The 15,774-nt window shown below is 38.3% G+C and overlaps 4 protein-coding genes across 4 annotated transcripts; all 4 read left to right on the forward strand.

The window, feature by feature from the left end:
• Nucleotides 1-786: 786 nt before the first annotated feature.
• Nucleotides 787-1,412, forward strand: LOC139453786 (acanthoscurrin-2-like). Its single transcript, XM_071235252.1, has 2 exons — nucleotides 787-1,141; nucleotides 1,396-1,412. Exons 1-2 carry the CDS (start codon nucleotides 787-789, stop codon nucleotides 1,410-1,412), a joined length of 372 nt encoding a protein of 123 aa, XP_071091353.1.
• A 3,560-nt stretch (nucleotides 1,413-4,972) lies between these two features.
• LOC139453787 (acanthoscurrin-2-like) lies at nucleotides 4,973-5,577 on the forward strand. Its single transcript, XM_071235254.1, has 2 exons — nucleotides 4,973-5,306; nucleotides 5,561-5,577. Exons 1-2 carry the CDS (start codon nucleotides 4,973-4,975, stop codon nucleotides 5,575-5,577), a joined length of 351 nt encoding a protein of 116 aa, XP_071091355.1.
• A 3,611-nt stretch (nucleotides 5,578-9,188) lies between these two features.
• On the forward strand, nucleotides 9,189-9,796 carry LOC139453788 (acanthoscurrin-2-like). Its single transcript, XM_071235255.1, has 2 exons — nucleotides 9,189-9,525; nucleotides 9,780-9,796. Exons 1-2 carry the CDS (start codon nucleotides 9,189-9,191, stop codon nucleotides 9,794-9,796), a joined length of 354 nt encoding a protein of 117 aa, XP_071091356.1.
• A 3,610-nt stretch (nucleotides 9,797-13,406) lies between these two features.
• Nucleotides 13,407-14,014, forward strand: LOC139453789 (neuropeptide-like protein 31). The gene is made up of 2 exons (XM_071235256.1): nucleotides 13,407-13,743; nucleotides 13,998-14,014. The coding sequence occupies exons 1-2, from the start codon at nucleotides 13,407-13,409 to the stop codon at nucleotides 14,012-14,014; spliced, it is 354 nt and encodes a 117-aa protein (XP_071091357.1).
• The last annotated feature ends 1,760 nt before the right edge of the window (nucleotides 14,015-15,774 follow it).

Consider the following 15,774-nt stretch of genomic DNA (forward strand, 5'->3'; position numbering starts at 1 on the left):
AGCAATATTCCAGCAATATCAAGGCGGGGACACCAGCAATGGGCTTCACACATTGTACCCATGTCGGAAATCGAACCCGTGTCTTCGGCGTAACGAGCGAACGCTTTAACCGCTAGGCTACCCGACCGCCCCTAAATAATATAGGTTAAACATTGATTATCGAGGACTGTTTGAAATGCAGTTAGACGATGCCAGAGAGAGTGTGTCTGTTTGCCACCTTTATATACGTTGTCTTGTACTTCCTTAATCGATGTTTCATGAATAGCAGCTCGCATGTGTACCCGTAGGGTGATAACCTCGGGCCCTTTGATGCGAAAAGAATGCTTTACACCATTAAGCTGAGGTGCGTTACTTACCTGGAAGTGGCCAGCCCAAGGTAAATCAATCACGTATAATTCACAAATGGTATATATAAAGGACGGGGGAAACTGTTCCATCATCTCTTATCTTCACCTTCCGTTGAGACACAGACAGATACGAGTAAAGACCAAACTGCAAGTACTATTTTAAGCTTTGCTTGTGATATATATGTATACTTTTAATTTTTGATTCATCTGCTGCGCATCTGGCTGTTTTTAATCTGCATGTTGAGCCAATTTATAAAAGTACGAATATGTAACATAAAACGTTCTTGTAAACTGGGAAATATATGAATGCGGGTGAAAGCAAAACTGATAACATAATTCACAATGAGTGGTGTGAACTGAATTTACCAGATATGTAACGATAACATGCTGTTTTACCTTTCTTGACAATGATTTTCACGTTACTCAATAGATACTCAAAATGATGAAGATAGTCGCCGCTCTTGTTGCCTGCCTGGCTGTTACCGCCTTTGCCGAGCCTACCGGTCTGTATGGTGGAATTGGCGGGTTGAAAGGAGGACTGGGCGGAATTGGCTACGGAATGGGTGGATTGTACGGAGGCCTTGGAGGTCTTGGAGGCTATGGAGGTCTTGGAGGCTATGGAGGTCTATACGGAGGCATGGGAGGTCTATACGGAGGCATGGGAGGTCTATACGGAGGCATTGGAGGTCTATACGGAGGCAAATACGGATACGGCATGGGAGGTCTGTACGGAGGACTTGGAGGCTATGGTGGTCTCTACGGAATGGGAGGATACGGAATTGGATTGGGCAAAGGTATTTCACAAAATATGATATCACTTGTTTATCGTATCCGTAAATATACCTCCAGTCTCGTTTGCAAAATTGTATAATTTACCTATGTGGTATTACTATTTTCCGCGACAAAGCTGATGACATTTACAAAACATCTTTAAAACTATTCTCTGCTTTCTCTAATATTTGGTATAATTTATCATGCAGCTAGTTTCAAGACTTCGTTGTGACTTATCCATACATCCCAACTTTATTCTACTATTTTTTTGTTTCAGGTATCGGCTATTATTGAGTTATTATCACCTGCAGTGTGATGCTGTCTATTTATGTATTTTCTCAAACCAATGGAATTGGTTCAATAAAATCTTGTCATATTTATTTACGCCTTGAAATTTGTTTGAAAATCTGAATCTGAATTGAATGTTCACAATGGAAGAGTGATCTATGTTTCGCCATATTGTAAACTGTGGACATAGTACGTGTTGTCGACAAATATATCCAAGCACACTTCAATGATATTGCGTTTTACTGCTAGCTGAGATATCAACTACTGAAATGTGCTATTAAGTTCCTGAGGAAACCGGACATGATGATAAGAGGAGGGATTTTATGCTTGATATATCTCCCACAAAATGTCACTTACCCGAGTTCATGTTTCACGGGAATGTATCATTTGGGCTGCCAGAAAAGGGTTGGATAGCCATTTAAGTACCATAATATCTTGAATTGGCTGTCTGTATTTCAATTTGCATTTTAAAAACATGCAGCGAAACAAATAAGCAGGCGTGTCAATTTTTGTCAAAGCAGTCATTGACGGTATCAAGGGGTAGACAGTGTGCACTGTATTGAAATGCAAATGTGTGCGCTGTCCTTGAAAATGAGCGATAGTTGTATTCAGAATACAATCTACATGTTGTTATGGCGCTTTGTATAAATAATATCTGAGCTGCTGCAATAAAACAAACCCGAAAGCCATAGTGATGTAGAGCATCAAAACAAATGTTGCAAGATTCTTACTGCTTGGTTAGAAGGGAATGCATACAGTTGGAATTTCCATGACAATAACATATCTTTACAGTTTATCAATTACACAAACAAAACGATTGAATTCAAAAGTAACTATTAAATACGCTTGTCCGGGTATAGCTTATCAAACTACGATTTTTTTGTAATTTCCATCAAACATGTACTTCTTGATTTGATGATGCAATTTAACATTTTGCATACTGCTTATGTAATTAATAGGAGAAGTATCTATATAGATATTTAGTTGTGTGTTTACTAACCACCTTCCCTGTAGGTGCTATTTGTAAAATACATATTGATTAAATCAGACCGCGAATTTGAAGATTCCGAACTGGATTGGTAGGATTGAAGATCACAATGAACAAACAAATAGCTAATATATCCCTATTGTTTGACTACAAAGCAAAAGTAACAATCATTTATCAATATAAAGGAGATTGCATTTGGTAACTGTAGAGAGTGAAATTCAGCGGAATAAATGGTCCAACTTTAAAGCGTGGCATAAGTCTTTATAACAACAACCATGTCTATCTTTGAAAACACCTTTGTGTTATACTTTAAGAGCATTTTCTTCTGAAAACACACGTCTTTACTTTTAGATGTACGGTTTTTCTGGGCAACCCTTATATAGTTACACATTGTCAAACTGATTTGCGCGTGTTTTATTCTTGGTAAGAGTTTTGGTCTAAACACGCCTTAAAAGAACACAATCATCACTATCACTACTGCTTCATCATGTCAAGGGCATACGTAAAGGGTAGAGACGATTTATATACTTTCTTCTAATGTTTACGACTTAATACATTTTAGCACAATCTTGCCTTTTACACCCAATGAAATCTGTTTCAGCAGATAATCGAGCCTGAATATTCTCTGGCGTTGACGATTTATGTAGTTAAATGGTCATCATTGAATGATTATTATATCAATATTCAGGCGTTATCTATAGAAATTGAGATATCAAATTTAGTGATGCTCGTATTATCACAAATTCCTTGATAATGAAGTGTACAATTATCAAGATAATATGTTGAAGATAAGAGAGTTTTCTCAAGAAACGCAGTTGCAAATAAACGCCACAAAACCCTTTTCAGAATCATTCGAAAGCTGTGCTCGAAGCAGAGGCCATTGTACGATTCCAACTATAATGATCACAAGCATGTGCGTATGAATGACTATCAGATAGTGGATTCCGGGGTAGAATAGGTCTTCAGCAACCCATGCTTGCCGTAAAAGGTGGATATATATGCTTGTCGTAAAAGGCGACTAACGGGATCGGGTGGTCAGGCTCGCTGACTTGGTTGATGCATGTCATCGATCCCAATTGCGTGGATCGATGCTAATGATTTTAATCACTGGATTGTCTGGTCCAGACTCGATATATAGCTGGAATATTGTTGAGTGCGGCGTTAAACAACCAACCAACCAACCAACTAACCAACCAGATAGTGATGATACCTGGCTGTTGCCAAAAAGTAAGCGTATCCTTCCTCATCGGTTCCACCGTCACAAACACATATAAAGACAAGTCAACAAAGACGAGAAAACAAGCTGTTGTTCGGCTTTTAACAGATACTACACGCATAAAAAGATGTTGTGAGTTTTCATAGTGACAGTCCCTTTGTGAGAAGAAACCAATATATGTCCCTTTCAGTTAGGAAATAAAGCTGTTGTAGTTTATAGTTATTGTGCAGTAAGATAAATAAAATTCGGGGAGAATAATGTAGTATCTGGGGACTGCTGCAGTATATTCAGCAGAAGCTATTTTCTTGTGAGCAGGCTGCTGTATTACACGGAAACGGTTAGCATAGTTGACCCCGTGTGGTACAGTGCTACTGCAGTACTGTGGCGAGGCTGTACTGGTGTGTTGCGTCAGTTTTCTGGTCTCTTGTTATGTCGTATCACACAGATGCATTATAATGTCTGATGTATGTTGCTCCCACATCATATATTTACTGGATACACACTTTTCAGACCATTATCGAATATTTACTTAATATAGGTTAAAGTGAGTGAGTAAGTATGGTTTTACGCCGCTTTTAGCAATATTCCAGCAATATCACGGCGGGGACACCAGCAATGGGCTTCACACATTGTACCCATGTCGGAAATCGAACCCGTGTCTTCGGCGTTATAACGAGCGAACGCTTTAACCACTAGGCTACCCGAACGCCCCTAAATAATATAGGTTAAACATTGAGTATCGAGGACTGTTTGAAATGCAGTTAGACGATGCCAGAGAGAGTGTCTCTGTTTGCCACCTTTATATACGTTGTCTTGTACTTCCTTAATCGGTGTTTCATGAATAGCAGCTCGCATGTGTACCCGTAGGGTGATAACCTCGGGCCCTTTGATGCGAAAAGAATGCTTTACACCATTAAGCTGAGGTGCGTTACTTACCTGGAAGTGGCCAGCCCAAGGTAAATCAATCACGTATAATTCACAAATGGTATATATAAAGGACGGGGGAAACTGTTCCATCATCTCTTATCTTCACCTTCCGTTGAGACACAGATACGAGTAAAGACCAAACTGCAAGTACTATTTTAAGCTTTGCTTGTGATATATATGTATACTTTTATTTTTTGATTCATCTGCTGCGCATCTGGCTGCTTTTAATCTTCATGTTGAGCCAATTTATAAAAGTACGAATATGTAACATAAAACGTTCTTGTAAATTGGGAAATATATGAATGCGGGTGAAAGTAAAACTGATAACATAATTCACAATGAGTGGTGTGAACTGAATTTACCAGATGAGTAACGATAACATGCTATTTTACCTTTCTTGACAATGATTTTCACGTTACTCAAAAAATACTCAAAATGATGAAGATAGTCGCCGCTCTTGTTGCCTGCCTGGCTGTTACCGCCTTTGCCGAGCCTACCGGTCTGTATGGTGGAATTGGCGGGTTGAAAGGAGGACTGGGCGGAATTGGCTACGGAATGGGTGGATTGTACGGAGGCCTTGGAGGTCTTGGAGGCTATGGAGGTCTTGGAGGCTATGGAGGTCTATACGGAGGCATGGGAGGTCTATACGGAGGCATTGGAGGTCTATACGGAGGCAAATACGGATACGGCATGGGAGGTCTGTACGGAGGACTTGGAGGCTATGGTGGTCTCTACGGAATGGGAGGATACGGAATTGGATTGGGCAAAGGTATTTCACAAAATATGATATCATTTGTTTATCGTATCCGTAAATATACCTCCAGTCTCGTTTGCAAAATTGTATAATTTACCTATGTGGTATTACTATTTTCCGCGTCAAAGCTGATGACATTTACAAAACATCTTTAAAACTATTCTCTGCTTTCTCTAATATTTGGTATAATTTATCATGCAGCTAGTTTCAAGACTTCGTTGTGACTTATCCATACATCCCAACTTTATTCTACTATTTTTTTGTTTCAGGTATCGGCTATTATTGAGTTATTATCACCTGCAGTGTGATGCTGGCTATTTATGTATTTTCTCAAACCAATGGAATTGGTTCAATAAAATCTTGTCATATTTATTTACGCCTTGAAATTTGTTTGAAAATCTTAATCTGAATTGAATGTTCACAATGGAAGAGTGATCTATGTTTCTCCATATTGTAAACTGTGGACATAGTACGTGTTGTCGACAAATATATCCAAGCACACTTCAATGATATTGCGTTTTACTGCTAGCTGAGATATCAACTACTGAAATGTGCTATTAAGTTCCTGAGGAAACCGGACATGATGATAAGAGGAGGGATTTTATGCTTGATATATCTCCCACAAAATGTCACTTACCCGAGTTCATGTTTCACGGGAATGTATCATTTGGGCTGCCAGAAAAGGGTTTGATAGCCATTTAAGTACCATAATATCTTGAATTGGCTGTCTGTATTTCAATTTGCATTTTAAAAACATGCAGCGAAACAAATAAGCAGGCGTGTCAATTTTTGTCAAAGCAGTCATTGACGATATCAAGGGGTAGACAGTGTGCACTGTATTGAAATGCAAATGTGTGCGCTGTCCTTGAAAATGAGCGATAGTTGTATTCACAATACAATCTACATGTTGTTATGGCGCTTTGTATAAATAATATCTGAGCTGCTGCAATAAAACAAACCCGAAAGCCATAGTGATGTAGAGCATCAAAACAAATGTTGCAAGATTCTTACTGCTTGGTTAGAAGGGAATGCATACAGTTGGAATTTCCATGACAATAACATATCTTTACAGTTTATCAATTACACAAACAAAACGATTGAATTCAAAAGTAACTATTAAATACGCTTGTCCGGGTATAGCTTATCAAACTACGATTTTTTTGTAATTTCCATCAAACATGTACTTCTTGATTTGATGATGCAATTTAACACTTTGCATACTGCTTATGTAATTAATAGGAGAAGTATCTATATAGATATTTAGTTGTGTGTTTACTAACCACCTTCCCTGTAGGCGCTATTTGTAAAATACATATTGATTAAATCAGACCGCGAATTTGAAGATTCCGAACTGGATTGGTAGGATTGAAGATTACAATGAACAAACAAATAGCTAATATATCCCTATTGTTTGACTACAAAGCAAAAGTGACAATCATTTATCAATATAAAGGAGATTGCATTTGGTAACTGTAGAGAGTGAAATTCAGCGGAATAAATGGTCCAACTTTAAAGCGTGGCATAAGTCTTTATAACAACAACCATGTCTATCTTTGAAAACACCTTTGTGTTATACTTTAAGAGCATTTTCTTCTGAAAACACACGTCTTTACTTTTAGATGTACGGTTTTTCTGGGCAACCCTTATATAGTTACACATTGTCAAACTGATTTGCGCGTGTTTTATTCTTGGTAAGAGTTTTGGTCTAAACACGCCTTAAAAGAACACAATAATCACTATCACTACTGCTTCATCATGTCAAGGGCATACGTAAAGGGTAGAGACGATTTATATACATTCTTCTAATGTTTACGACCTAATACATTTTAGCACAATCTTGCCTTTTACACCCAATGAAATCTGTTTCAGCAGATAATCGAGCCTGAATATTCTCTGGCGTTGAGGATTTATGTAGTTAAAGGGTCATCATTGAATGATTATTATATCAATATTCAGGCGTTATCTATAGAAATTGAGATATCAAATTTAGTGATGCTCGTATTATCACAAATTCCTTGATAATGAAGTGTACAATTATCAAGATGATATGTTGAAGATAAGAGAGTTTTCTCAAGAAACGCAGTTGCAAATAAACGCCACAAAACCCTTTTCAGAATCATTCGAAAGCTGTGCTCGAAGCAGAGGCCATTGTACGATTCCGACTATAATGATCACAAGCATGTGCGTATGAATGACTATCAGATAGTGGATTCCGGGGTAGAATAGGTCTTCAGCAACCCATGCTTGCCGTAAAAGGTGGATATATATGCTTGTCGTAAAAGGCGACTAACGGGATCGGGTGGTCAGGCTCGCTGACTTGGTTGATGTATGTCATCGATCCCAATTGCGTGGATCGATGCTAATGATTTTAATCACTGGATTGTCTGGTCCAGACTCGATTATTTACAGACCGCCGTCATATAGCTGGAATATTGTTGAGTGCGGCGTTAAACAACCAACCAACCAACTAACCAACCAGATAGTGATGATACCTGGCGGTTGCCAAAAAGTAAGCGTATCCTTCCTCATCGGTTCCACCGTCACAAACACATATAAAGACAAGTCAACAAAGACGAGAAAACAAGCTGTTGTTCATATGTCAATCATGTTTTCAGAAGACATTGGTGTACTTTCGGCTTTTAACACATACTACACGCATAAAAAGATGTTGTGAATTTTCATAGTGGCAGTCCCTTTGTGAGAAGAAACCAATATTTGTCCCTTTCAGTTAAGAAATAAAGCTGTTGTAGTTTATAGTTATTGTGCAGTAAGATAAATAAAATTCGGGGAGAATAATGTAGTATCTGGGGACTTCTGCAGTATAGTCAGCAGAAGCTATTTTCCTGTGAGCAGGCTGCTGTATTACACGGAAACGGTTAGCATAGTTGACCCCGTGTGGTACAGTGCTACTGCAGTACTGTGGCGAGGCTGTATTGGTGTGTTGCGTCAGTTTTCTGGTCTCTTGTTATGTCGTATCACACAGATGCATTATAATGTCTGATGTATGTTGCTCCCACATCATATATTTACTGGATACACACTTTTCAGACCATTATCGAATATTTACTTAATATAGGTTAAAGTGAGTGAGTGAGTATGGTTTTACGCCGCTTTTAGCAATATTCCAGCAATATCACGGCGGGGACACCAGCAATGGGCTTCACACATTGTACCCATGTCGGAAATCGAACCCGTGTCTTCGGCGTAACGAGCGAACGCTTTAACCACTAGGCTACCCGAACGCCCCTAAATAATATAGGTTAAACATTGAGTATCGAGGACTGTTTGAAATGCAGTTAGACGATGCCAGAGAGAGTGTGTCTGTTTGCCACCTTTATATACGTTGTCTTGTACTTCCTTAATCGATGTTTCATGAATAGCAGCTCGCATGTGTACCCGTAGGGTGATAACCTCGGGCCCTTTGATGCGAAAAGAATGCTTTACACCATTAAGCTGAGGTGCGTTACTTACCTGGAAGTGGCCAGCCCAAGGTAAATCAATCACGTATAATTCACAAATGGTATATATAAAGGACGGGGGAAACTGTTCCATCATCTCTTATCTTCACCTTCCGTTGAGACACAGATACGAGTAAAGACCAAACTGCAAGTACTATTTTAAGCTTTGCTTGTGATATATATGTATACTTTTATTTTTTGATTCACCTGCTGCGCATCTGGCTGCTTTTAATCTTCATGTTGAGCCAATTTATAAAAGTACGAATATGTAACATAAAACGTTCTTGTAAATTGGGAAATATATGAATGCGGGTGAAAGTAAAACTGATAACATAATTCACAATGAGTGGTGTGAACTGAATTTACCAGATGAGTAACGATAACATGCTATTTTACCTTTCTTGACAATGATTTTCACGTTACTCAATAGATACTCAAAATGATGAAGATAGTCGCCGCTCTTGTTGCCTGCCTGGCTGTTACCGCCTTTGCCGAGCCTACCGGTCTGTATGGTGGAATTGGCGGGTTGAAAGGAGGACTGGGCGGAATTGGCTACGGAATGGGTGGATTGTACGGAGGCTATGGAGGTCTTGGAGGCTATGGAGGTCTGTACGGAGGCATGGGAGGTCTATACGGAGGCATGGGAGGTCTATACGGAGGCATGGGAGGTCTATACGGAGGCAAATACGGATACGGCATGGGAGGTCTGTACGGAGGACTTGGAGGCTATGGTGGTCTCTACGGAATGGGAGGATACGGAATTGGATTGGGAAAAGGTATTTCACAAAATATGATATCATTTGTTTATCGTATCCGTAAATATACCTCCAGTCTCGTTTGCAAAATTGTATAATTTACCTATGTGGTATTACTATTTTCCGCGACAAAGCTGATGACATTTACAAAACATCTTTAAAACTATTCTCTGCTTTCTCTAATATTTGGTATAATTTATCATGCAGCTAGTTTCAAGACTTCGTTGTGACTTATCCATACATCCCAACTTTATTCTACTATTTTTTTGTTTCAGGTATCGGCTATTATTGAGTTATTATCACCTGCAGTGTGATGCTGGCTATTTATGTATTTTCTCAAACCAATGGAATTGGTTCAATAAAATCTTGTCATATTTATTTACGCCTTGAAATTTGTTTGAAAATCTTAATCTGAATTGAATGTTCACAATGGAAGAGTGATCTATGTTTCTCCATATTGTAAACTGTGGACATAGTACGTGTTGTCGACAAATATATCCAAGCACACTTCAATGATATTGCGTTTTACTGCTAGCTGAGATATCAACTACTGAAATGTGCTATTAAGTTCCTGAGGAAACCGGACATAATGATAAGAGGAGGGATTTTATGCTTGATATATCTCCCACAAAATGTCACTTACCTGAGTTCATGTTTCACGGGAATGTATCATTTGGGCTGCCAGAAAAGGGTTTGATAGCCATTTAAGTACCATAATATCTTGAATTGGCTGTCTGTATTTCAATTTGCATTTTAAAAACATGCAGCGAAACAAATAAGCAGGCGTGTCAATTTTTGTCAAAGCAGTCATTGACGGTATCAAGGGGTAGACAGTGTGCACTGTATTGAAATGCAAATGTGTGCGCTGTCCTTGAAAATGAGCGATAGTTGTATTCAGAATACAATCTACATGTTGTTATGGCGCTTTGTATAAATAATATCTGAGCTGCTGCAATAAAACAAACCCGAAAGCCATAGTGATGTAGAGCATCAAAACAAATGTTGCAAGATTCTTACTGCTTGGTTAGAAGGGAATGCATACAGTTGGAATTTCCATGACAATAACATATCTTTACAGTTTATCAATTACACAAACAAAACGATTGAATTCAAAAGTAACTATTAAATACGCTTGTCCGGGTATAGCTTATCAAACTACGATTTTTTTGTAATTTCCATCAAACATGTACTTCTTGATTTGATGATGCAATTTAACACTTTGCATACTGCTTATGTAATTAATAGGAGAAGTATCTATATAGATATTTAGTTGTGTGTTTACTAACCACCTTCCCTGTAGGCGCTATTTGTAAAATACATATTGATTAAATCAGACCGCGAATTTGAAGATTCCGAACTGGATTGGTAGGATTGAAGATTACAATGAACAAACAAATAGCTAATATATCCCTATTGTTTGACTACAAAGCAAAAGTGACAATCATTTATCAATATAAAGGAGATTGCATTTGGTAACTGTAGAGAGTGAAATTCAGCGGAATAAATGGTCCAACTTTAAAGCGTGGCATAAGTCTTTATAACAACAACCATGTCTATCTTTGAAAACACCTTTGTGTTATACTTTAAGAGCATTTTCTTCTGAAAACACACGTCTTTACTTTTAGATGTACGGTTTTTCTGGGCAACCCTTATATAGTTACACATTGTCAAACTGATTTGCGCGTGTTTTATTCTTGGTAAGAGTTTTGGTCTAAACACGCCTTAAAAGAACACAATAATCACTATCACTACTGCTTCATCATGTCAAGGGCATACGTAAAGGGTAGAGACGATTTATATACATTCTTCTAATGTTTACGACCTAATACATTTTAGCACAATCTTGCCTTTTACACCCAATGAAATCTGTTTCAGCAGATAATCGAGCCTGAATATTCTCTGGCGTTGAGGATTTATGTAGTTAAAGGGTCATCATTGAATGATTATTATATCAATATTCAGGCGTTATCTATAGAAATTGAGATATCAAATTTAGTGATGCTCGTATTATCACAAATTCCTTGATAATGAAGTGTACAATTATCAAGATGATATGTTGAAGATAAGAGAGTTTTCTCAAGAAACGCAGTTGCAAATAAACGCCACAAAACCCTTTTCAGAATCATTCGAAAGCTGTGCTCGAAGCAGAGGCCATTGTACGATTCCGACTATAATGATCACAAGCATGTGCGTATGAATGACTATCAGATAGTGGATTCCGGGGTAGAATAGGTCTTCAGCAACCTATGCTTGCCGTAAAAGGTGGATATATATGCTTGTCGTAAAAGGCGACTAACGGGATCGGGTGGTCAGGCTCGCTGACTTGGTTGATGTATGTCATCGATCCCAATTGCGTGGATCGATGCTAATGATTTTAATCACTGGATTGTCTGGTCCAGACTCGATTATTTACAGACCGCCGTCATATAGCTGGAATATTGTTGAGTGCGGCGTTAAACAACCAACCAACCAACTAACCAACCAGATAGTGATGATACCTGGCGGTTGCCAAAAAGTAAGCGTATCCTTCCTCATCGGTTCCACCGTCACAAACACATATAAAGACAAGTCAACAAAGACGAGAAAACAAGCTGTTGTTCATATGTCAATCATGTTTTCAGAAGACATTGGTGTACTTTCGGCTTTTAACACATACTACACGCATAAAAAGATGTTGTGAATTTTCATAGTGGCAGTCCCTTTGTGAGAAGAAACCAATATTTGTCCCTTTCAGTTAAGAAATAAAGCTGTTGTAGTTTATAGTTATTGTGCAGTAAGATAAATAAAATTCGGGGAGAATAATGTAGTATCTGGGGACTTCTGCAGTATAGTCAGCAGAAGCTATTTTCCTGTGAGCAGGCTGCTGTATTACACGGAAACGGTTAGCATAGTTGACCCCGTGTGGTACAGTGCTACTGCAGTACTGTGGCGAGGCTGTATTGGTGTGTTGCGTCAGTTTTCTGGTCTCTTGTTATGTCGTATCACACAGATGCATTATAATGTCTGATGTATGTTGCTCCCACATCATATATTTACTGGATACACACTTTTCAGACCATTATCGAATATTTACTTAATATAGGTTAAAGTGAGTGAGTGAGTATGGTTTTACGCCGCTTTTAGCAATATTCCAGCAATATCACGGCGGGGACACCAGCAATGGGCTTCACACATTGTACCCATGTCGGAAATCGAACCCGTGTCTTCGGCGTAACGAGCGAACGCTTTAACCACTAGGCTACCCGAACGCCCCTTAATAATATAGGTTAAACATTGAGTATCGAGGACTGTTTGAAATGCAGTTAGACGATGCCAGAGAGAGTGTCTCTGTTTGCCACCTTTATATACGTTGTCTTGTACTTCCTTAATCGATGTTTCATGAATAGCAGCTCGCATGTGTACCCGTAGGGTGATAACCTCGGGCCCTTTGATGCGAAAAGAATGCTTTACACCATTAAGCTGAGGTGCGTTACTTACCTGGAAGTGGCCAGCCCAAGGTAAATCAATCACGTATAATTCACAAATGGTATATATAAAGGACGGGGGAAACTGTTCCATCATCTCTTATCTTCACCTTCCGTTGAGACACAGATACGAGTAAAGACCAAACTGCAAGTACTATTTTAAGCTTTGCTTGTGATATATATGTATACTTTTATTTTTTGGTTCATCTGCTGCGCATCTGGCTGCTTTTAATCTTCATGTTGAGCCATTTATAAAAGTACGAATATGTAACATAAAACGTTCTTGTAAATTGGGAAATATATGAATGCGGGTGAAAGTAAAACTGATAACATAATTCACAATGAGTGGTGTGAACTGAATTTACCAGATGAGTAACGATAACATGCTATTTTACCTTTCTTGACAATGATTTTCACGTTACTCAATAGATACTCAAAATGATGAAGATAGTCGCCGCTCTTGTTGCCTGCCTGGCTGTTACCGCCTTTGCCGAGCCTACCGGTCTGTATGGTGGAATTGGCGGGTTGAAAGGAGGACTGGGCGGAATTGGCTACGGAATGGGTGGATTGTACGGAGGCCTTGGAGGTCTTGGAGGCTATGGAGGTCTGTACGGAGGCTATGGAGGTCTATACGGAGGCATGGGAGGTCTATACGGAGGCATTGGAGGTCTATACGGAGGCAAATACGGATACGGCATGGGAGGTCTGTACGGAGGACTTGGAGGCTATGGTGGTCTCTACGGAATGGGAGGATACGGAATTGGATTGGGCAAAGGTATTTCACAAAATATGATATCATTTGTTTATCGTATCCGTAAATATACCTCCAGTCTCGTTTGCAAAATTGTATAATTTACCTATGTGGTATTACTATTTTCCGCGTCAAAGCTGATGACATTTACAAAACATCTTTAAAACTATTCTCTGCTTTCTCTAATATTTGGTATAATTTATCATGCAGCTAGTTTCAAGACTTCGTTGTGACTTATCCATACATCCCAACTTTATTCTACTATTTTTTTGTTTCAGGTATCGGCTATTATTGAGTTATTATCACCTGCAGTGTGATGCTGGCTATTTATGTATTTTCTCAAACCAATGGAATTGGTTCAATAAAATCTTGTCATATTTATTTACGCCTTGAAATTTGTTTGAAAATCTTAATCTGAATTGAATGTTCACAATGGAAGAGTGATCTATGTTTCTCCATATTGTAAACTGTGGACATAGTACGTGTTGTCGACAAATATATCCAAGCACACTTCAATGATATTGCGTTTTACTGCTAGCTGAGATATCAACTACTGAAATGTGCTATTAAGTTCCTGAGGAAACCGGACATGATGATAAGAGGAGGGATTTTATGCTTGATATATCTCCCACAAAATGTCACTTACCCGAGTTCATGTTTCACGGAATGTATCATTTGGGCTGCCAGAAAAGGGTTTGATAGCCATTTAAGTACCATAATATCTTGAATTGGCTGTCTGTATTTCAATTTGCATTTTAAAAACATGCAGCGAAACAAATAAGCAGGCGTGTCAATTTTTGTCAAAGCAGTCATTGACGGTATCAAGGGGTAGACAGTGTGCACTGTATTGAAATGCAAATGTGTGCGCTGTCCTTGAAAATGAGCGATAGTTGTATTCAGAATACAATCTACATGTTGTTATGGCGCTTTGTATAAATAATATCTGAGCTGCTGCAATAAAACAAACCCGAAAGCCATAGTGATGTAGAGCATCAAAACAAATGTTGCAAGATTCTTACTGCTTGGTTAGAAGGGAATGCATACAGTTGGAATTTCCATGACAATAACATATCTTTACAGTTTATCAATTACACAAACAAAACGATTGAATTCAAAAGTAACTATTAAATACGCTTGTCCGGGTATAGCTCATCAAACTACGAATTTTTTGTAATTTCCATCAAACATGTACTTCTTGATTTGATGATGCAATTTAACATTTTGCATACTGCTTATGTAATTAATAGGAGAAGTATCTATATAGATATTTAGTTGTGAGTTTACTAACCACCTTCCCTGTAGGCGCTATTTGTAAAATACATATTGATTAAATCAGACCGCGAATTTGAAGATTCCGAACTGGATTGGTAGGATTGAAGATTACAATGAACAAACAAATAGCTAATATATCCCTACTGTTTGACTACAAAGCAAAAGTGACAATCATTTATCAATATAAAGGAGATTGCATTTGGTAACTGTAGAGAGTGAAATTCAGCGGAATAAATGGTCCAACTTTAAAGCGTGGCATAAGTCTTTATAACAACAACCATGTCTATCTTTGAAAACACCTTTGTGTTATACTTTAAGAGCATTTTCTTCTGAAAACACACGTCTTTACTTTTAGATGTACGGTTTTTCTGGGCAACCCTTATATAGTTACACATTGTCAAACTGATTTGCGCGTGTTTTATTCTTGGTAAGAGTTTTGGTCTAAACACGCCTTAAAAGAACACAATAATCACTATCACTACTGCTTCATCATGTCAAGGGCATACGTAAAGGGTAGAGACGATTTATATACATTCTTCTAATGTTTACGACCTAATACATTTTAGCACAATCTTGCCTTTTACACCCAATGAAATCTGTTTCAGCAGATAATCGAGCCTGAATATTCTCTGGCGTTGACGATTTATGTAGTTAAAGGGTCATCATTGAATGATTATTATATCAATATTCAGGCGTTATCTATAGAAATTGAGATATCAAATTTAGTGATGCTCGTATTATCACAAATTCCTTGATAATGAAGTGTACAATTATCAAGATGAT

Source organism: Haliotis cracherodii, unplaced genomic scaffold (genome assembly GCF_022045235.1).
Source record: "Haliotis cracherodii isolate W230 unplaced genomic scaffold, xgHalCrac1.p SCAF_10, whole genome shotgun sequence".
NCBI classification, from domain to species: Eukaryota; Metazoa; Mollusca; class Gastropoda; order Lepetellida; family Haliotidae; genus Haliotis; species Haliotis cracherodii.

What these genes read in the sequence shown, in the direction of transcription:
- LOC139453786 (XM_071235252.1), top strand. Translation starts at nt 787, where the DNA reads ATGATGAAGATAGTCGCCGCTCTTGTTGCCTGCCTGGCTGTTACCGCC.
- LOC139453787 (XM_071235254.1), top strand. Translation starts at nt 4,973, where the DNA reads ATGATGAAGATAGTCGCCGCTCTTGTTGCCTGCCTGGCTGTTACCGCC.
- LOC139453788 (XM_071235255.1), top strand. Translation starts at nt 9,189, where the DNA reads ATGATGAAGATAGTCGCCGCTCTTGTTGCCTGCCTGGCTGTTACCGCC.
- LOC139453789 (XM_071235256.1), top strand. Translation starts at nt 13,407, where the DNA reads ATGATGAAGATAGTCGCCGCTCTTGTTGCCTGCCTGGCTGTTACCGCC.